Source organism: Chiloscyllium plagiosum, unplaced genomic scaffold (genome assembly GCF_037043375.1).
Source record: "Chiloscyllium plagiosum isolate Xiang-an unplaced genomic scaffold, Cpla_swu_hap1 HiC_scaffold_29, whole genome shotgun sequence".
Classification (NCBI taxonomy): domain Eukaryota; kingdom Metazoa; phylum Chordata; class Chondrichthyes; order Orectolobiformes; family Hemiscylliidae; genus Chiloscyllium; species Chiloscyllium plagiosum.
The window spans coordinates 43,503,224-43,525,248 of NW_028270167.1; the positions used below are offsets into that span (position 1 = coordinate 43,503,224).

Genomic DNA, 22,025 nt, shown 5'->3' on the forward strand with positions numbered 1-22,025 from the left:
CTGTACTTGTGCTGTAATGCTCTATGTTCTATGATGGGTAATAAAACTAGATACAGATTATTGATGATCTCAAGTTGCTCAAATGTACCTACCGCTGTTGGGCATAATCAATCTTAGTCCCAGTTTGCGATTTGGAAACAGAGTGTTGAAGATTAAGACGTATCTCATTCTTTGTTGCTTTGTTGGTGTCCAGAGAATAAATCTGCTCAGAAACTACGAGAATTTCCTCATCGGTAAAACCGACTTCACTTCCTGCAAGTTAATAAAATTTACATCAGCAACACCAGGAATTCTTCATGATTTGCAAACCCAGTCAGTATGAAGAAAAGAGGGAATAAACTAGAGAACGCAAAAATGTGTGGCAATAGAGATTGAGTGAAACTCAAACAGGAAGGGGGCATATGTGGAGATGTGTGGATCTCCATGTCATCTCTGTGACATGGAGATCAAATGCAAAGTCAGAAATTTGGTTCATGTGAGAATTCAAAACAGATGGAGAAGAGATGCTCTTTTTAACTACCTTTTCTTGCCTCCAAATATGACAAGACTCATTCCTTTGTTTCCAGGCCAGGATAATGAGACATTCTACTATTTTATCTATGTAAGTTATTAACTATTTAACCTATTAACCAGCAGGCTAATACTGCTGTGCTGTGACTACAGTATGTCAAAATCTGTGGGATGCATTGCAGTCCCAAACAACCATAATTGCAACAAGTGACTGAAGATTGTGCAACTTTGATTCAGAGTTGCAAGGCTACAGTCCAAGTTGCAGACATAACAGAGCACTGGGGAATGGGGGCAATCATCTGATGAAAAGGAAAAAATAAAAGTCATGAGGATAAAGTAGCCAAAAATATAAAACCAAATTGTAAGAATATTTACAAAGACATAAGAAGTTGCATAAAAGAAATTAATTAGTTGGAACAGAGACATGAGAAATTATCACTGGAAATAAGGAAATCACCAAAGACATAACAAACATTTTGCGTCTTTCTTCACAGTGGAAAACAAAAGTTGCACAATGAAACAAAGGGCAATAAAAAAGGTAAAAAGAGTTTGAAAATTATGATAATTCATTTGAGCCAAAACGTACTGAAGAAATTTAAGGGTCTAAAATCCAATAAATCCCTATTATCTAGATCCGAGGATTTTAAAAGAGAGAGCTGCAAGTTCACAATATTCCTTAAGTTCAGGAATGGTCCCACCATATAGGAATTCATATATTTTCAATAAAGGAGAGAGATGGAAAATAAAGGCTACAGACCAGTTAGCCAAACTTCATTCTTTGGGAAAATGATCAAAACTACAATCAAGTCTTAACAATAGACTGAGAAATATATAGTATGTTTAGAAAAACCATCTCTACCAAGCCACTCTTGGCCATGACAGTGCAATTCCTACCCAGAATATATTCTATGCCTTTGCCACTCTCATGCTTATTTGTGATCCAAATGAGTAATATATTGGCACGATTAGAGGATTGGCTAACTGACAGAAGACAAAGAGTTTGGATGTGGGTGGGGGATCTTTGTCATTCAGCAAATGAAGCCACAGGGACCACAATTATTTATGAAAAATGAATATATTATAGCCAAGGTTGTGAATGTTATAAAAATAGGTAGGAAGGGAAGAGGTGAGAATAACACAGAGTCTGAAGAGGGGGACATAGACAGGTTAGGGTGAGTGGACAAAAATCTGGTAAATGGAATAAAATACATGAAAATGTGAGGTTATGCACTTTGGTAAGAAGAATAAAGGGGGAAGTGATGGCCTAGTGGCATTGTTGCAGGACTAATAAATCAGAGAGGTCAGGCAGCATCCAAGGAACAGGAGAATCGACGTATCGGGCATAAGCCCTTCTTCAGGAAAGAAGGGTTTATGCCCGAAACGTTGATTCTCCTGTTCCTTGGATGCTGCCTGACCTGCTGCGCTTTTCCAGCAACACACTTTCAGCTGATCTCCACCATCTGCAGCCCTCACTTTCTCTCTAATAAATCAGAGACCCAGGTCTGGGGGGGACCCAGGGGGTGTGAGTTTGAATCTCATCATGGTGCATCAATAAAAGTCTGGAGTTAGAAGTCTAATCAGGTCTAGTAAAAAATGAGCAAGGAAACCTCCTATTGACTCCCATGTACTACCACCACACACACTCTCACTGCCCCACCACACATTGAGAAATACCATCATGCTGTGTGGTACTTTTATTGTGCTCAATGGAATAGACATTAAACAGATCCAGCATCCACGAAGTATGGTGGACCATCAACAGCAGCCAAACTGTACTCCAACATAATCTACAACCGCACAGCCTAGTATAACTTCCACTCTACTATCTCCATCAGGGGATGACAAATAACACAAAGAGCAACTGATCATCAGAGCTAAGGAGTTGTGCAACCAATTGATCACATCTAAGCTCTGAACAGCTAGTTGTGAATGAAGGTGCGCAATTGAACAACTCACTGGAAGAGGAGACTCCACAAACATCCCTATTGTTAACAAAGGGGGAGCCCAACATATTAGTGCAAAGGCATTCGCAAAGGTCTTCAGCCAAATGTGCCGAGTGAATGATTCCAGATGCCAGTCTTTAGCCAATTTGAGTAATTCCCAGAGATGATAATGGCTAATTGCCTCGACAATTTTCTGGCTATCGTACTGAACACATGCAGTCCAGAACATGCTATGCTGAAAATGTGTTGCTGGAAAAGCGCAGCAGGTCAGGCAGCATCCAAGGAACAGGAGAATCGACGTTTCGGGCATAAGCCCTTCTTCAGGACATGCTATGCCCCTAGCAAACCTGTTCCAGTACCACACATATCTTGTATGCAGAATGCACAGAATCCCAATTAATTATTGTTCCACCAATCTACTATTAATCATCAGTAAAGTGACAGAAGTAGACAAAGAACAGTCCTACTTTCAGCAATGACCTACTCGCTGATGCTCAACTTGGGATCTACCTGGGCCACTCATAGAGCCTTGGTCTAAACATAGAAAAAGGAGCTAAATTTTAGAGGTGAGGTGAGATGAGAATGACTTCCCTTGACATCAAGTCCACACTCGATTGAGTACAGCATCAAGGAGTTCGAGCAAAACTGCAGTCAGTGAAAATTGGGAGAAAACTCCCCATTGGCTGGAGTCAGAGCTGGCACAAAGGAAGATGGTTTAGGTTGTTGGAAGTTAGTCATCTCAGCTTCGGGACACCTCTGCTGGAGTAGCACAACCATTGTCAGCTACTTCATCAATGACTTTCTGTCCATCATAATATCAGAAGTGGGATGCTCATTAATGACTGCAAAATCCTCAATACTATTGTGTTATAACACAGCAAGACCCAGAAAATCCAGCTTGAGCTGGAAAATGGCAAGTAACTTTCACACCACACAAACGGCAAGGAATTACCATCTCAAACAGTAGAGAGTCTTAACTCTCTCTCTTTAGCATTCAATAGCATTACCAGCAGCAGCACGGTGGCTCAGTGGTTAGCCCTGCTGCTTCACAGTGCCAAAGACCCATGTTCAATTCTAGACTCGGGTGACTGTGTGGAGTTTGCAAGCTCTCCCTGTGTCTATGTGGGTTTCCTCTGGGTGCTCTGGTTTCCTCCTACAGTCCAAAGATGTAGGAGGAATTGGCCAAGCTAAATTGCTCTAGTGTCCTGGGATGTGTGGATTAGCTGTGGGAAATGCAGGGTTAGATGGACAAGGTAATGGGGTAAGTCTGGGTGAGATGTTCTTGAGAGGGTCGGTGGGGACTTGTTGGGCCAAGTGTTCTATTCTATAAGAATCCCCTCTATCAACATAAATACTGCAGCGACAAAAGCAGTTCAGAGGCTAGGAATCATGAAGCAAGTAACTCACCTCCTGACCACCCCCCCAAACCACACACCCCCACCCAACCCCCCCCCCCCCCCCATCCCTCCCGCACCCAATGCCTCTCCACCATCTACAAGGCACAGGTTAGGAATTTGATGGATAAATGCCTGGATGAGTCCAGTTCTAAAAATAATCAAGAAACTTGGCACAAACTAGGTCAAAATAATCCACTTGACAAACACCACACTAACAAAATACACGCACACCCAATAGTCGCGTTGTGTTCTATCTACACGATGCGTCTCCAAAGACAGCAAATTCCAAGCCATGACTACAATCACTTTGAAGGACAAAGACAGTAGATCACTACCATTTTCACTTCCACTCAAGCCGCTTACCATCCTGACGTAGAAACATATTATTTTTCCTTTCCTCACACTGGGTAAAAACGCTCGAGCTCCTGCCCTACTGGTGAACCCCTTCCCTAATGGTCAAACCCGTCCCCTCCAAACTAGTTTAATTCCTCCTGCCAGTATGTTAGACCCCTCCGTTCTTCTTATACTTCTACTCTTCACAAAAGATTAAGTCATAAATGATGTCGAATGTAGTATACTGGCATGGAGTAATGACTAATAATTGGCTAATGGGCAGGAAACAGTAAGTGGGGATAAAGGATTCTTTTTCATGTTGGCAGTCTTTAAACCAAGGTGTTCCATGGGGTTGATTGCTGCAACTGCAATGATTTTCATTATATATTAATTACTTGGAGGATAGAAGCGAATGTGCTATAGTTAAATTTGTGGATGATACAAAATGGATAGAAATGCAGGTTGCAAGTGGGATACAAACAGTTTACAGGGAGATATTGATATGTTAGGTAAGTGGACAAAAAGTTGGCAAATAGAGTTTATAGAATGTGGGCAAATGTGAAGTTGTTTGCTTTGGAAACTAATTCAAAAGATCCCTGTAGTTCCCAGACAGGGAGGTGAAGAAAGTATACAGAATGCTTACCTTCATTAGCCTGACTGTAGAATATAGGACCAAGGAAGACTTCTTAGAACTTTATAAAACTTTGGTTAGGGCACAGATGGAATGCTATTTATAGTTTAGGTCGCCACGCTATCGGAAGGACTTGATTGCACTGGGGAGGCTGCAGAGAGATTCACTGGAATGTTGCCTGGGATGAGAAGTTGGTTGTGAGGAAAGATTGGATAGGCTGGGTTTGTGTTCCTTGGAGCAGAGGAGAATGAGGGGGGAATCTGATTGAGGTGGACAAAATCATGAGAGGTGAGAATATTTTGCACATGGCAGATGTGTCTAAGACCCATACAGCACACATTTAAAGTGAAGAATAAGTGGTTTAGAGGAGATCGAAAGGAAACCGTCTTCTTCCCCCACCCAGATTGTGGTAGAAATATGGAATGTACTGCCCGAGATGGTAGAGGTAGCAGGTAATCTTGGAAAGTTCAGAAAATATTTGGATGAGCAACTAAAATGCCATAGCACAGTAGGTTATAGACCAAGTACAGGTAAATGGGACAGGCATACTATGGTGTTGGTCAGTCAACATAGACATGATGGACCAAAGGGTATGACTTTGTAACAGTGCATTGCTTAAGTGGAAAAACAACTGCAGAAAGCTGCAACACAAAGCAACTTGAAGGTACTTCTGCATGAAACACAGAAAGCTAGCACACAGGGGCAGTGGGTAATCGGGAAGGCTAATGGAATGTTGGCTCTTATTTCAAGGGGGTTTGAGTATAACAGTTAGGAAAAATTACTCTAATTGTATTAGGTGCTGGTGAGACCACAGCAATAAGCAGTTTTGGTCTATTTATTCAAGAAAAGATATTTCATTTACGGTTCACCATGATGATTCCTGGTATGGAAGGATTGTCTTAGGAGCAAATGCTAAGCAGATCAGGGTCATAATCGTTGGAATTTAGAAGAATGGAAGGTGATTTTGTTGAAACTTTTAGGATTCTTAAGGCACTTGACAGGGTAAATGCTGTTTTCCCTTCAGGGGAGAATCTTGGATCAGAGGGCATAATCTCAAAATAAAAGGGGCATGAATTTAAAACTGAGATGAGGAGAAGTTTTTTTCTTGGAGGCTTAAGAGTCTTTGGAACTCCTTGCCTCAGAAAGTTGTGGGAATAGGGTCCTTGTGTATATTTATGTCTGGGGAAGACAGATTCTTAATCAATTAGGGAATCAAGTGTTAGTGAAAATCTTCTTAATGAAGCTCAGGGTAGTGTATGCTATATTAACTGCTCTCAGGTTATCCTGCACCTTCAAGGAATTATGCGCATGTACACCTAGATCCCGCTTCTATAACCCCCTTTAGAATTGCACTCTTTACATTATATTGTCTCTCTGCATTGTTCCGATCTAAATGAATCATTTCACAGTTCTCTGCATTGAACCGCATCTGCTACTTGTCTGCTATTCCACCAACCTATCTTTTTGAGGTTCTATATACTTCACAGTTCACAATGCTTCAGAGTTTTGGGAAAAAGACAGAGGGAAGTTTGAGGGAAACAGACAGGTGGGGGGGGGGGGGGGTCAGGTAGGGAGAGTCAGAGTGAGAGAGAGATCGAGAGAGAGAGAGAGGAAAAGAGATACGCGAACACAATTAGTACAGTTCACTCTTACCCCCACACTAAGAAGAGTAGTCCTGGCAGCAATTGTGATATTGGCTGCACTTTGTATTGCAGTGACAGGGGTTGTTGGGATTATAAGCTTCACTGCACCTTCCCCTGCTGCAGTGAGTAAAAACAGCAGGTTCAGTTGAGTCATGACCTCTGCAGACTTGTAAACTTTCTCACATTTGGGAGACTGACTGCTCAAGACAGAACACTGCAAACATTTGCAGGTACTTAATATAAGTGCAATTAGGCAGCTTTTAAACATCGTACTGGATACAGGGATGTTAGAATGTGAGAAAACACCTGGTTAAAGAGGTCACAATAGGGAGAGAAAATAACAAACAGAAAGTGCAGAAGTAACTCAGCATACTTGGCAGCATCTCTGGAGAGAGAAACAGAGTTATTGTTTAAAGTCCAATAACTCTTCTTGGAAACCAAACAGATCTGGAAGATAAACAATGTTAGAGAAAGCAGACTTTAAACATTCAACCAGAGAGAGAGAGAAAGGAAGAAATAGTGAGGAGAATGGGAGAAATAGCAAGAGTGAAAGTGAAACAGAGAAAAAAGGGAGCCCAGACTGGTGGGCTGAAGGATTTGTTCCTGTGCTGTACTGTTCCATGTCCAAAAGAAAGATAGTGCCTCTGATAAGGCATGGATGAGAGAGACACCAAGATTAAAAAAAAGTCTGCTAATGCAATCAGTGTAGAATACCTAGAAAGATAGAGACTGGAACAGCAGGACAATGAGAGGGAGCGTGAATGCAGTCAGAGAGACTAAAAGAGAGACAGTGAATAGCAAATTTACTAGCATGGGAGTAGAAAGAGAGAGAGCAAGACAGAAACAAATCCAGAGAGAGAGAGAGAGAGTAAATTTTTTGTGGTCTTATTAATAAAGGGACTGAAGTCAAGAATTTAGCTCAGGATCAAATAGGAAATTGCTAAGTTAAATTCAGCCTGAGATAGTGACCAGGGAGAGAAGTGTCATCACTGTTGCTCTTCACTGTTTTTGTACTTGAGAAGCTGAACATCCTGCTAGCTTTTCGAATGTCATTAGTTCTTTACTTACCATTACACAAGTTGTAATCGGTGCAACAGTCTCCATGGCGCACACATGCGCTATTGCATTGACAGTTATAATTATGGTTTACATGATCCCCGCAGCGACCAACACATGAATCCTTGTTTCCTGTGAACAAGCGTAGAAATTAATGGAATGACTAAATCTGCCTTGTATGTCTGGTCTTCGGGTTGAAATGTTCTATCATAGAACATAGAAGAATACAGCGCAGTACAGGCCCTTTGGCCCTCGATGTTGCGCCGATCCAAGCCCATATCAGTTTCCATCAGAAACTGATGGAGGGGACAGAAAGCTCATAAAGAGAGGGAGGAGTGCTGGGGAGGTTGGGAGGACGTGAGAGTTGGGCAGGGACACTAAGAAGATCAGTATATATACAGGAGCACCAGGAACATACTATTTTGATTTTAATCTTTTGCTTATAAGATGTGCATGTCATGAGCTAGGTTAGCTTTTATTGTCCATTCCCAGTTGCCTTGAGAAGGTGCTGGTGGTGAGTTGCCATTTTGATCTGTTATCCATATGGTGTAGTGAGGAAGTTTGACTGAGTAACAGTGAAGGAACAGTGATATATTTCCTTGCAAGAATGGTGTGTTGCATGGAGGGGAATTTGCAGACGTGATGTTCCCATGGTGCTCTGTTATCCTTGTCCTTGATGGTAGAAGCCACAAGTTTGGAAGGCACTGTTAAAGGGCCTTTGGTGAGTTGCTATAGTGCCTCTTGTAGATAATACACACTGTTGCCAATATGTATATGCATTGATGCAAGTATTGTTGAATGAAATGGATGGAGTTCCAAAAATATAGACTATTTTGTGTGCCCCAATCTCACTCAGTCATTTTTATTCATTGTTAATTCAAAATCAGTTCAATCTATGACAAAATTAATCGTAACTGGTTTGAAGCAGTAACCTTTCATAAATACACAATCATAATGATATAGAAAAAACTGGAATCAGCAATAAGTCATGGAGTTATACAGCATGCAAAATGACGCCTCAGCTCAACTCATCCATGCTAACCAGCTTTCCTAGTCCCATTTTTCTGCATTTAGCCCATAGTCCTCTAAACCTTCCTAATTCACGTACCTGTCCAAACATCTTTCAAATATTGCAATTCCACCTGCCTCTACCACTTCTTCTGTCAGCTCACACCATTGTGAAAAAAATGCCCCTCAGCTCCCTTTTGAATCTTTCTCCTCTTACCTTAAACACGAGATCTGCAGTTTTGGACTCCCCTACTCTGGGGAAATAAACCTTGGCTATTCACACTATCTACATCCCTCATGATTTTATAAGCTTCTAAAAGGTCACCCTTCAATCTCCAGGGAAAAAAGTCACAGCACATCCAGCCTCTCCGATAGCTCAAACCTTCCAAACTTAGTTACACCTTTGTAAGTTTAATGACATCTTTCTTAAGCAAAGTTAATGGTATTCTAGACAGTACAGATGATGGCAGCAAATTTAAAAGTATAATGATAGCTGAAATGAATGGACACAATTGTGGCAGATAGAGTTCAATGTAAGCAAGTGTGAGGTTATCCATTTTGGATCCAAAATGGGATCAGGGTATTTTCAAGATAATATGAAGTTAAATACATTGGATATTCAGAGACTAGGTAGTTCAGATAGATAGATCTTTAAAATGGCATGAACATGTGCAGAAAATAATCAGGAAAACTATTGGAACATTGGCTTGTATGTTTTCATAGTACTGGAGTATAAGGATGCAGGAGTTATGTGCAGTCATGAAAAAACAATGGCTGGACCCCACTTGGGGTACTTTGAGTAGATCTGGAAACCACACCTCAAGGAGGATTTATTGATCTTGGAGGTTATACAACATAGTTTTAAAAAACTGATACCTGGACTTCAAGGGTTAAGTTATGAGGAGAGATTGTGCAAGTAGGCACGTTTTCTCTAGAATTTAGAAGTTAAGGGCGACCTGATCCAAGTCTTCAAGATGTTAACAGCACGGTGGCTCAGTAGTCACTACTGCTGCCTCATAGCACCAGGGACTTCAATTCCAGCCTAGGGCAACTGTCTGTTTGGAATTTGCACATTCTTCTGTGTGGGTTTCCTACCAAAGTCCAAAAATGTGGAGGTTAGGTCGATTGGCCATGTCAAATTGTCCATGGTATCCAATGATATTCAGACCAGGTAGATTAGCGAGGGAAAATGCAAGGTTATAAGGATAGGGCAAGGGGGTGGATCTGGGTGGGATGCTCTTCAGTGGGTCAGTGTTGACTTGATAGGCCAAATGGCCTGCATTAAAACTGTAGGGATTCTATGAGTAATAATTGGAATGAGTAACAAAGGTGGCTCAGTGGTTAGTACTGCTGCCTCATAGTGCCAGGGACTTGGGTTTGATTCCACCCTCAGGTCTTTGTGGAGTTTGCACATTTGCCCTGTGACTGTGTGGGTTTCCTCTGGGTGTTGTGGTTTCCTACCCCAGTCCAAAGATGTGCAGTTTAGGTGACTTGGCCATGCTAAATCTCCTACGATGTTCATGGATATTTAGGCTAGGTGCGTTAGTCAGGGGAATCGTATGGCAGGGAAATGGGTCTGAGTCTTTGGAGGGTCAGTGTGGACCTGTTGGGCCTAATGGCCTGTTTCCAGACTGCAGGGATTTTATGATTATATGAAAGCATGGTGGATGTTTGAAACTCTGTTTCACAAATGGCAGTGAAAACTGGATCATTTGATAATTTTAAATCTGAGATAGGTAGATTTTGTTAAGCATTGGTATTAAGAGATATCAGATGAATGTAGGTCATAGGGATGCACAGCATATCTTTGCAGCATCCTTGAACACGGGTGAAGTCCCAGAGGACTGGAGAATTGTTAATTTTGTCCCCTTGTTTAAGAAGGGTGGCAGGGATAATCCAGGTAAGACTGGTAAGCCTGACGTTAGTGGTAAGGAAGCTGCTGGAGAAGATACTGAGGGATAGGATCTATTCCCATTTGGAAGAAAATGGGCTTATCAGTGAAAGGAAACATTGTTTTGTGCAGGAAAGGTCATGTCTTACGAAATTAAGAGAATTATTTGAGTAAGTGACAATGTTGATTGATGAGGGAGGGGATGCAGATGTCATATGCAGGAACTTCAGTAAAGCATTTGATAAGGTTCCCCATGGTAGGCAGATAGAGAGAGTGAAGTCACATGGGGTCCAGGGTGTACTAGCTAGATGGATGAAGAACTAGCTGGGCAACAAGATACAGAGAGTAGTAGTGGAAGGGAGTTTCTCAAAATGGAGAACTGCTGGGATCACTGTTATTTGTGATATACATAAATGATTTAGAGGAAGATAGAGGTGGTCTGATTAGCAAGTTTGCAGATGATACTAAGATTGGTGGAGTAGCAGATAGTGAAGGGGACTGTCAGACAATGCAGCAGAATATAGATAGATTGGAGAGTTGGGTGGAGAAATGGCAGATGGAGTTCAATCCGGGCAAATGCAAGATGATGCATTTTGGAAGATCCAATTCAAGAGTGAACTATACAGTAAATGGAAAAGTCTTGGGGAAATTTGATGCACAGAGAGATCTGGGTGTTCAGGTCCATTATTCCCTGAAGGGGGGCACACAGGTTAATAGATGGTCAAGAAGGCATAAGGCATGCTTTCCTTCATTGGGCAGGGTATTGAGTACAAGAGTTGGCAGGTCATGTTACAGTTGTATAAAACTTTGGTTCTGCCACATTTGGAAAACTGCGCATAATTGTGGTCGCTGCATTACCAGAAGGATGTGGATGTTTTGGAGAGGGTGCAGAGGAGGTTCACTAGGATGTTTCTAGGTATGGAGGGCACTAGCTATGAAGAGACTTTGAGTAGATTACAATTACTTTCATTAGACCTGACTGAGGTCTACAAAATCATAAGAGGTATAGATAGGATAGCAAAAGACATTTTCCTAGAGTGGGGCACTCAATTACTGCGGGTCATGAGTTCAAGGTGAGAGGGGAGAAGTTTAGGGGAGATATGCATGGAAAGTTCTTTATGCAGAGGGTAGAGCGTGCCTGGAATGCATTGTCAGTAGAGGTGTTAGGTGCAGGAACGATAGCATAATTTAAGATGTATCTAGACAGATCTTTAGAAAATAGGCGACAGGTTTAGATAGAGGATTTGGATCGGCGCAGTTTGGAGGGCCGTTCTGTTCTGTAATTTTCTTTGTTCTTTTTTTGTTTTAGCATGGAAACAGACCTTTCAGTCCAACTCATCCACGCCAACCAGATTCCTAACCTAATCCCATCTTTTACCAGCACTTGGCCCCTATCCCTCTAAATGCTTACAATTCATATACTCATCCTGATGTCTTTTAAATGTTCTTGGACCAGCCTCCATCATTTCCACTGACAGTTCATTCTGTACACGCACCACCCTCTGTGTTAAAAAGTTATCCTTTAGGTCCCTTCTAAATTTTTCCCATCTCACCCTAAATCTATGCCCTCAAGTTCTGGACTTCCCCAGCCCAGGGAAGAGACTTTGTCTCTTTATCCTATCCATGATTTTATAAACCTCTCTAAGATCACCCCTCACCCTCCGACATTCCAGGGAAAACAGCCCCAGCCTAATGAGCCTAACAGCCAATGAGGGCTGTTTTCCAGGGAAAACAGCTCTCATTGTAGCTCGGATCCTCCAACCCTGGCAGCATTCTTGTAAATCTTTCCTGACCCATTTCAAATTTCACACCATCGTTCTGATAGGAGGGAGACCAGAACTGCACGCAATATTCCAAAAAGTGGCCTAATCAATGTCTGTGCAGCTGCAACATGACCTCTATATAGAGTTAGCGTGTTTTTCCAGTGCCACATTTTTCAACTCTGGTCTCCAGCCTCTGCAGTTCTCACTTTCTCCTAGTCCACAGGTCAACCATGATCTCATTGACTGGTATAGATTAGAAGTAGATTAGAATACCTATAGTGTGGAAACAGGCCGTTCAGCCCAACAAGTCCACACCGACCCTCCGAAGAGAAACCCACACAGACCTATTTCCTTCTGACTAAAGCTCCTAACACAATGGCCAATTTAGAATGGCCAATTCACCTGACCTGCACATCTTTGGACTATGGGAGGAAACTGGAGCACCCAGAGGAAACCCACGCAGACACGGGGAGAATGTGCAAACTCCACACAGGCAGTCAACCAAGGCTAAAATCGAACCTGGGAGCCTGGTGCTGTGAGGCAGCAGTGCTAATCACTGAGCCACTGTGCCACCCGTATACAAGCTCCAGGGGCTGAATGTTGTTCCTATGATGGCATCTAAATTTACTGTTTCTTCCCTAGAGCCTACACGAAATCACAGAATTAGAGAAATGTAGGGTGTTGCATTTTGGTAAGGCAAATCAGAACAGAACTTATGCAATTAATGGTATGGTCATAGAACACAATAGTACAGCACAGTACAGGCCTTCGGTCCTCGATATTGTGCTGGCCTTCTATCCTACTCTAAGATCAGATGAACCTCCAAGCTCTGGAGACTGTTGCCGGAGAAAGAGACCTTGGGGTGCAAGTTCATAGCTCCTTAAAGGTAGAATCGCAGGTGGACAGAATAATGAAGAAGGGTTAAGAGTGTGATGCTGGAAATGCACAGCTGGTCAGGCAGCATCCTGATGAAGAACTTATGCTCGAAACATCGAATCTCCTGCTCCTTGGATGCTGCATGGCCTGCTGTGCTTTTCCAGCACCACACTCTCAACTCTGATCTCCAGCATCTGCAGACTTCACTTTCTCCCAGAATAATGAAGGAGGCATTTGGTACATGGCCCTTTACTGGTCGGTAGCTTGAGTATAGGAATTGGGATGCCATGTTGCAACTGTACAGAACATTGGATAGGCCATTTTTGGAATACTGCATTCAATTTTGGTCTCTCTGCTACAGGAAAGATGTTATAGACCAAAAATCTGCAGGTGCTGGAATCCAAAGTAGACAAGCAGGATGCTGGAAGAACACAGCAAGCCGGGCAGCATCAGGAAGTGGAGAAATCGATTTTTCGGTACAATCCTTCTTTGGGTAATTTTTTAATATCAAATATTTAACAGAAAAACCATTTGTTGAGCTTGTGGATTCTGTGTTGGATATATAAGAGTTGAGGTCCTCCACAAGTTTGGGAAAGAGAGGCCTTGAGATGGGGAAGAGATGAGGAGATAGAATGGAGGTGCTGATACATAGCAGAGAGGGTTGAATGGAGAATCTGGAGGGACAATTGTTTGTGGAGATTAACTCAGTGAGTCAATTTCTCACTGCCAACCCAGTGAATCCCTTACTCACTGCCACACTGTGACCTCTTTAGCCTTTCAGCCCTTTGACTACACCATGAAACAAACTTGCTATTACAGTCATGTGACCTTCTTGAGCTGCTGACTTTGCAACCATCTCATCCTCCACGGCTTACAAGTACATTTTAAACCACAAAATGTGGACCTACCCTTGATGCTGCGTACTTACAATAGCCTCAATGCCTCTACAAACAATTCTCCCTCCAGATTCTCCACTCAACCCTCTCTGCAGTGTGCCAGCACCTCCATTCCCTCTCCTCATCCCCCAGCTCAAGGCCTCTCTTTCCCAAACTTGTAGAGGCCCTCTACGTCTTCTATATAAAATGCAGAATCCACAAACCTAGCAAATGTTTTTTTTTGTTTTGTATCTGACATTTAAAAAATCACCTGAAGCTCCTGAGGCGACCTGGTTTGCTGTGTTCTTCCGGCCTCCTGCTTATCTACAGGAAAGATACTGTTAAACTTGAGAGTGCAGAAAAGATTTACAAGGATGTCCCTGGGATTGGAGGGTTTGAGCAAATAGGGACACACTAAATGGACTGAGGCTATTTTCCCATGAGGATTGGAGGCTGAGGGGAGACCTCACAAAGGTTTATAAAAGCATGATGGGCATTGATATGATGAATATCCCAGGGTAGGGGAGTGCAAAACTAGACACCATAGGTTTAAAGTGAGAGGGAAAAGATATAACAGGTCCTAAGGGGCAATTATTGCACACAGAGGGTGGTATGTGTATGTAACGAGCTGCCAGAGGAATCATAGAATCCCTACAGTATGGAAATAGGCCATCAGGCCCAACAAGTCCACACTGACCCTCTGAATAGTAACCCAGACCCATTCCCCTACTTTTACCCCTGACTAATGCACCTAACCTACATACCCTCAACTCTATGGGCAATTTAACACGGCCAATTCACCTAACCTGCACATCTTTGGATTGTTGGAGGAAACCAGAGCACCTGCAGGAAACCCACATTGACACATGGAGAACGTGTAAGCTCCACACAGACATCTGAGGTGGGAATTGAAACTGGGTCCTTGGTGCTGTGAGGCAGCAGTGCTAACCACTGAGCCATCATTCCACCCAGGAACTAGTGGTGGCAGGTACAGTTATAAGATGGAGAGGAATTTGTTAAGTGTGTACAAGAAAATTTTCTGATTCAATATGTGGATGTACCTACTAGAGAAGGTACAAAACTTGACCTACTCTTGGGAAATAAGGCAAGGCAGGTGGCTGAGGTATCAGTGGGGGAGCACTTTGGGGCCAGTGACCATAATTCTATTAGATTTAAAATAGTGATGGTAAAGGAAGACTAGATCTAAAAGTTGAATTTTAAATTGTAGAAATGCCAATTTTGATGGTATTAGGCCATAACTTTCAAAAGCTGATTGGAGGCAGAAGTTCGCAGGTAAAGGGACAGCTGGAAAATGGGAAGCCGTCAGAAATGAAATAACGAGAATCCAGAAAAAGTATATTCCTGTTACGGTGAAAGGAAAGGCTGGTAGGTATAGGAAATGCTGGATGACTAAAGAAATTGAGGGTTTGGTTAAGAAAAAGAAAGAAGCATATGTCAGGTATAGATCGAGTGAATCCTTAGAAGAGTATAAAGGCAGTAGGAGTATACTTAATAGGAAAATCAGGAGGGCAAAAAGGGGACAGGAGATAGCTTTGGCAAATAGAATTAAGGAGATTCCAAAGGGATTTTACAAACACATTAAGAACAAAAAGGTATCTAGGGAGTGAATAGGGCCCCTCAAAGATCAGCAAGGTGGCCTTTGTGTGGAGCCGCAGAAAATGGGGGAGATACTAAACGATAATTTTGCATCAGCATTTACTGTGGAAAAGGATATGGAAGATATAGACTGTAGGGAAATAGATGGTGACATCTTGAAAAATGTCCATATTACAGAGGAGGAAGTGCTGAATGTCTTGAAATGCATAAAGGTGGATAATTCCCCAAGACCTGATCAGGTGTACCCTAGAACTCTGTGGGAAGCTAGGGAAGTGATTTCCGGGCCTCTTGCTGAGATATTTGTCTCATCGATAGTCACAGGTGAGGTGCTGGAAAACTGGAGGTTGGCTAACGTGGTGCCACTGTTTAAGAACGGTGGTGAGGTCAAACCTGGGAACTTTCAATCAGTGAGCCTGACATCAGTGGTGGGCAAGTTGTTGGAAGGAATCCTGAGGGACAGGATGTACATGTATTTGGAAAGGCAAGGACTGATTTGGTATAGTCAACATGGCTTTGTGCATGGGAAATCATGTCTCACAAACTTGGTTGAGTTTTTTGAGGAAGTGACAAAGAGGATTGATGAGGACAGAGCGGCAGATGTGATCTATATGGATTTCAGTAAAGCGTTCGACAAGGTTCCCCATGGGACACTGGTTAGCAAGGTTAGATCTCATGGAATACAGGGGAAACTGGCTCAAAGGTACAAGACAGAGGGTGGTGGTGGAGGGTTGTTTTTCAGACTGGAGGCCTGTGACCAGTGGAGTGCCACAAGGATCGGTGCTGGGTCCTCTACTTTTCATTATTTACATAAATGATTTGAATGCGAGCACAAGAGGTACAGTAGTAAGTTTGCAGATGACACCAAAATTGGAGGTGTAGTGGGCAGCGAAGAGGGTTAAAATCTTCTAGGAGAAAGTGAGGACTGCAGATGCTGGAGATCGGAGCTGAAAATGTGTTGCTGGAAAAGCGCAGCAGGTCAGGCAGCATCCAAGGAGCAGGAGAATCGACATTTTGGGCATGAGCCCTTCTTCAGGAATGAGGCAAGTGTGTCAAGCAGGTAAGGAGGAGGGACTTGGGGGAGGGGCGTTGGAAATGCAATAGGTGGAAGGAGGTTAGCGAGTCTGTTTGAGAACGTGGCTGAAGAGCTTCTGGGCAGAGGAGATGACCTGAGGTGTGCAGTGAGAGAGGGACTCACTGAATTCCTTGTAGACGGAGGAAGAGAGCTTCTTCAAGGAAGGCATCCTTGCAAGAGGATTCGCTGTAGGTTAAAATCTTCTAGGAGAAAGTGAGGACTGCAGATGCTGGAGATCAGAGCTGAAAATGTGTTGCTGGAAAAGCGCAGAAGGTCAGGCAGCATCCAAGGAACAGGAGAATCAACTGTATCGGCGCTGCCTTGTGCTCCGACGAGGAGGTTGAACAGTTCATCCACTTTGCCAATACCTTCCATCCCAACCTCAAATTTACCTTGACTGTCTCAGACTCCTCCCTCCCCTTCCTAGACCTCTCCATTTCTATCTCGGGCGACCGAATCAACACGGACATTTACTATAAACCTACTGACTCCCACAGCTACCTAGACTACACCTCCTCCCACCCTGTTCCCTGTAAATACGCCATCCCATATTCCCAATTCCTTCGTCTCTGCCACATCTTGCTCCCAGGAGGACCAGTTCCAATACCGTACAACCCAGATGGCCTCCTTTTTCAAAGACCGCAATTTCCCCCCAGACGTGATCAACGATGCTCTCCACCGCATTTCCTCCACTTCACGCTCCTCTGCCCTTGAGCCCCGCCCCTCTAATCGCCACCAGGACAGAACCCCACTGGTCCTCACCTACCACCCCACCAACATCGTATCATCCGTCGTCATTTCCGCCACATCCAAATGGACCCCACCACCAGGGATATATTTCCCTCCCCTCCCCTATCAGCGTTCTGAAAAGACCACTCCCTCCATGACTCCCTTGTCAGGTCCACACCCCCCCACCAACCCAACCTCCACTCCTGGCACCTTCCCCTGCAACCGCAAGAAATGCAAAACTTGCGCCCACACCTCCCCCCTCACTTCCCTCCAAGGCCCCAAGGGATCCTTCCATATCCATCACAAATTCATCTGCACCTCCACACACATCATTTACTGCATCCACTGCACCCGATGTGGCCTCCTCTATATTGGGGAGACAGGCCGCCTACTTGTGGAACGTTTCAGAGAACACCTCTGGGACACCCGGACCAACCAATCCAACCACCCCGTGGCTCAACACTTCAACTCCCCCTCCCACTCCACCAAGGACATGCAGGTCTTTGGACTCCTCCATCGCCAGACCATAGCAACACGACGGCTGGAGGAAGAGCGCCTCATCTTCCGCCTAGGAACTCTCCAACCACAAGGGATGAACTCAGATTTCTCCAGTTTCCTCATTTCCCCTCACCCACCTTGTCTCAGTCCCAACCCTCGAACTCAGCACCACCTTCCTAACCTGCAATCTTCTTCCTGACCTCTCCGCCCCCACCCCCACTCCGGCCTATCACCCTCACCTTAACCTCCTTCCACCTATCGCATTTCCAACACCCCCCAAGTCCCTCCTCCCTACCTTTTATTTTAGCCTGCTTGGCACACTTTCCTCATTCCTGAAGAAGGGCTCATGCCCGAAACGTCGATTCTCCTGCTTCTTGGATGCTGCCTGACCTGCTGCGCTTTTCCAGCAACACATTTTCAGCGAAGAAGGTTACCTTAGATTACAACAGTGTCTTGATCAGATGGGCCAATGGGCTGAGAAGTGGCAGATGGCGTTTAACTCAGATAAATGTGAGGTGCTGCATTTTGAGAATGCAAATCTTTGCAGAACTTATACACTTAATGGTAAGGTCCTAGGGAGTGTTGCTGAACCTTGGAGTGCAGGTTCATAGCTTCTTGAAAGTGGAGTCGCAGGTAGATAGGTTAGTGAAGAAGGCGTTTAGTATGCTTGCCTTTATTGGTCAGTGTATTGAGTACAGGAGTTGGGAGGTCATGTTGTGGCTGTACAGGACATTGGTTAGGCCACTGTTGGAATATTATGAGCAATTCTGATCACCTTCCTATCAGAAAGATGTTGTGGAACTTGAAAGGGTTTAGAAAAGATTTGCAAGGAATTTGCCATGGTTGGAGGATTTGAGCTAAAGGAAGAGGCTGAAAATCACACAATATTAGGCTATAGTTCAACAGGTTTAATTGGACGCACTAGCTTTCTGAGCACTGCTCCTTCATCAGGTGTTTGTCCAACCATCTGATGAAGGAGCAGTGCTCCGAAAGCTAGTGCTTCCAATTAAGCCTGTCGGAGTATAACCTGTTGTTGTGTGATGTTTAACCTTTGAATAGATAAGCTGGCCCCACCTTGATAATGTAATTCTGGGATTTACATATTTAAAAAACCTAAACCACCATATCCCATTCTAAAAGATGAAAGACTTAATCTAAATTTGTTTAAGAACTATAACCTGGTGTTATGTGATTTTTAACTAAAACTGTTTAATGACTCCATGACACTATAACCCTTTTGCTGTAAGTTCTGTGCTGAATGGTTATGTTCCACAACCACCTGATGAAGACGCAGTGCCTCGAAAGCTCGTTGTGTGATTATTAACTTTGTACACTCCAATCCAACACTGGTGCCTCCAAATCATAGCCCAGGTCACAGCAGGGTTCAGTAATGGTGCAGAGCAATGTACTGGGCTTTGTTTGCTGAGCCATAAATCTGAAGAGGGAGATGGAGATGGAGATGGGGATGGAATAGGGATGGTCCTTGCTCACTCCAATCTTCCCTTTCCTCCGCCTCCTCAACTAAGGTCAGTCCTTTCCCCCTATAGCTCTATCCTTTTTTAATGTTGTGCCTGGTTTGTGGACATGAGCATTGCAAACATTTTGCATGACACAACGATGTATAGGAGTTAGAATTAAATGCATACAAGTGAATGTGTTTCTCCCCGCCAAAACAAAATCGTGGTTTGCATGAACTGAGCAGTGTCAAGAGGCTTTTTACCTAATCGGAAGTGATTTTTCACCTCAGTACACCTTTCAGGGTACTATACAAACCAGTGATCTTGGAGGCAGCATCTGTCCAACGACAAAAGGATGATTTTGCAATCGTATCCCAAGGATACAGTCAAACAGCACTGAAACAGGCTCCTTCGGCCTAAACTGGTCCATGCCAACCAAAACGTTAACCCCATTTCCCTGCACTTAGCCCACATCCTTCTAATCCTTTCCTATCCATGTATTTGTTCAAATGCCTTTTAAATGTTATTAATGTACCGCCTTAACCACTCCTGCTGGCAGCTTATTCCATATGCATACTGTTTAAATAAAGTGGCCCCTCAAGTTACTTTTAATTCTTTCTCTTTTAACCTTAAACTAATGCCCGCTAATCCTTGATTCCCCAAACCTGAGAAAAAGACTAAGTGCATTCATCCTATCAATGCCTCTCATGATCTTATACACTTTGATAAAATCCTCCTCATTTTCCTATGCTCTAAAGAAAAATGTCCTAGCTTGTCCAACCTCTCCTCATAACTCAAGCCCTTGTAAATTTCTTCCACACTCTTTCCAGTTTAAAAAACAACCTTCCTATAGCAAGGTGACCAAAACTGAACACAATACTCCAAGCACAGCCTCTCCAATATCCTGTACAACTGCAACATAACTTCCCATACTATACTCAAAGTCCTGACAGATGAAAGCCAGTGTACCAAAAGCCTTTTTCACTCCACTGTCTACCTGTGACTCTACTTTCAGAGAACCATGAACCGGTCCCTCTGTTCCACTACACTATTTAAGGCCCTACCATTCATCATAAAACTCCTGTATTGACTTGACTTTCCGAAGTGCAAGACCTCATACTTATCTATATTAAGCTCCATTTCCCATTTCTTGGCCCACTTCCCCAGCTGATCAAGGTCCTGCTGCAATTTCTGAGAACTTTCCTCACTGTTCACGATACAACATGAATTAGTGTCATCTGCAAACTTACTAATCATGCCTTGTACATTCTAATCCAAAACATTGATAGAGATAACAAACAGCAATGGGCCCAGCACCGACCGCTGAGGCACTCCACAAGTCACAGGCCTCCAATCTAACAAACATCCTCACACTATTACCCTCTGCTTCCTGTGTATCCAATTTGCCAGCTCACAGGTTTGAATGTGTTCATGATAACCTCTTTTACCCCAAAAACAATTGCTATGGATTATTTTTAGATTGGATTTCATAACAAAGTTTGTGGAAACATGCTATCACCTATTTTTAAAAGAAAACAAAACTTAATAATTAATCTCTGATGATTGACCTGTAATTTTAAGGCAAGGATGCTGTGAGCAACTTTAGATTGTAACTTGTACCTTATTCGGCTCAGGAGCCAAATAGCAGTGCTCTAAAATGAATTGTGAAAATGAGGAACTGATGTCTCATTCACAGATTGGCACATTGAGCACAAAAAGGGCAGGAATGCCAAAGTGTTAGTGTTGCACAGAGAAACAGATACTCACTTTCTTTGAGGATTCCAGAAGCAGCTGAATTCAGGAGAACAAACAGAATCACAAGAGGTAACATCATGATGAGTCTGGAGTGACTCACGCATTACTTCCTATCCTCTGATATTGTTCTTTAATTCACAGAACTGACAAATCACATTGCAGCTTTGGAGCACTGGGCCATTGCCAGACTGGGATATATTCTGAGAACTCACATATCAATGCCTGGTGCAAAATTCCCAGAGGATAAGAGATGGGTCAGATCACATTTGTGCTTTTCCACCTTCCTCTCTCCCACCACCCACCCTTTTGTAGCCCAATCCTCCCCATTTCTGTCAGCATTTGCTGTCTCACCATCCTTTTCTTGTTGCCTTTCTCTCAAGCATTGAGTTTACCTTTGAGAGAACAGTGGCAAACAAGAAATAGTGAAGGAGCTATTAAACTGCAAATATCATTAAAAGGTCTTTTACCTGCACAATGCAAAAGTACTTCATTGATTTGGGACATCTTGAGGTCTGGAAAGACAATGTAGGAATTCAAATATTTATCAAACATTCAATGCTTTCTTGTACTGTACTGGTATTGTCTGGCACAAGTGTTATTTGCCACTTCTTAGCCCATGCTTGGTTGTTGTCCATGTCTCACTTCAGTGCTGTGTCCCACTTCGCCAGTACATTATTTCCTCTGGACTCTCATTCTCTTACTGTGGTTAAAGACTGTGGGACATAGGTAAAGCAGTGTTACTTCTGCAAGCATAATTGCTTATGCAAGGTAAATGAACTAACACCAGTGTATAATTGTTTCAGCCAAGAGTTGTATTAATAATTGCTTATGCAAGGTAATGAACTAACATCAGCGTATAATTGTTTCAGCCAAGAATGAAAACTATGTGAAGAAAATACATAATTGCTTTTATATTAGCTGAAATGAGCATATAAGAATGAAATCGATGTGAAGGAAATGCATAATTGCTT

At 43.1% G+C, this 22,025-nt stretch overlaps 1 protein-coding gene across 2 annotated transcripts in view; it reads right to left on the minus strand.

The window, feature by feature from the left end:
• Positions 1-21,219, minus strand: part of endou (endonuclease, polyU-specific) — a 66,210-nt gene extending 44,991 nt beyond the window's left edge. The window contains exons 1-3 of one of the 2 annotated variants that reach the window (XM_043676426.2): positions 21,067-21,219; positions 7,526-7,645; positions 93-252 (exon numbers count right to left, since the gene is read on the minus strand). In XM_043676426.2, the coding sequence (XP_043532361.1) occupies positions 93-252; positions 7,526-7,645; positions 21,067-21,133 (347 nt within the window). In that variant the 5' untranslated portion in view covers positions 21,134-21,219. The remainder of the gene's footprint in view (positions 1-92; positions 253-7,525; positions 7,646-21,066) is intronic. The other variant, XM_087976544.1, reaches the window with a different exon arrangement.
• Positions 21,220-22,025: the final 806 nt, after the last annotated feature.